Here is a 904-nt window from a genome sequence, read left to right on the forward strand (position 1 = left end):
GAACCCAGACAAGACTGGGTAAGAGAGATAAAGGAGAAGAATGCAGAACATTGGGACGGATCTTCCCAGCAGTTGGTACAATATCTGCCTGTATTCAAGAAAGAAGCTACCAGTTTAAAGCAGCATCCAAACCAAACTGAAGGTATGTCCAATATATATCTGATATAAGACAATACAAGAAATAGAAAAAGGGTAATTTTAATTAAAGCTAATAAAAGGAATTGATTTATTTGTGAATATGAATGCAAAAAATCTGAACAGTTACCGAAAAGTTTTTGCAAGCTTTCTGTGTACAACCAAATCTAGGTTCAGATGATAATTTACAAAAAAAATAAATACATTTTAAATTCAAAGATTTATTTATATTTGTTTGTTTTTGTGCCTTTTATCCTTTTGTTATCAACAGGTGACATTGTCCAGCAGATCATGGGTTGTAAATGGGACGACCAGACAAACAAAGTTGAAGGATACCAGACCTACAGTTTAAATGGAGAAGCCTTCATAAGGCTTGATATCGAAACAGGCAGATGGGTTGCTTTATGTCCACAGGCTGAATTTGCTGAGAAGGAGTGGAATAAAAACCCAGACCATGGTCAAACAATTAAGACTGTGTTTACAACTGTTTGCATTGACTGGCTGAAGATATACGATAATTATGGGAAGAATTTTCTGCATAGAAAAGGTAAAAAATAATCAGGCTTCTTTCATGAACACCTAGTGACACACTTGCTTTAATGAACATTTCTTTAATATTAACTTTAATTTCTATAATGCCTACACTGTCTTTATCTGTTACAATTTGTCTATACTGGTTGTGAATAAATGTATTTTACACTTTTCAGTCCAAATATTATCGCTGTTGGGCATTTTCACCAAAACTCTCATGTAGTTTACAAACAGCATT

General features: G+C 33.7%; 1 protein-coding gene across 1 annotated transcript in view; it reads left to right on the forward strand.

Moving 5' to 3' along the window:
- The first annotated feature begins 6 nt into the window (after positions 1 to 6).
- The window catches only part of LOC107101426 (major histocompatibility complex class I-related gene protein-like), a 29696-nt gene continuing 28798 nt past the window's right edge, over positions 7 to 904 (forward strand). The window contains exons 1-2 of the mRNA XM_015400338.1: positions 7 to 142; positions 407 to 682. Of these exons, the coding sequence (XP_015255824.1) occupies positions 427 to 682 (256 nt within the window). The 5' untranslated portion in view covers positions 7 to 142; positions 407 to 426. The remainder of the gene's footprint in view (positions 143 to 406; positions 683 to 904) is intronic.

The sequence above is a fragment of the Cyprinodon variegatus genome, unplaced genomic scaffold (genome assembly GCF_000732505.1).
Source record: "Cyprinodon variegatus isolate N-32 unplaced genomic scaffold, C_variegatus-1.0 Scaffold1093, whole genome shotgun sequence".
NCBI classification, from domain to species: Eukaryota; Metazoa; Chordata; class Actinopteri; order Cyprinodontiformes; family Cyprinodontidae; genus Cyprinodon; species Cyprinodon variegatus.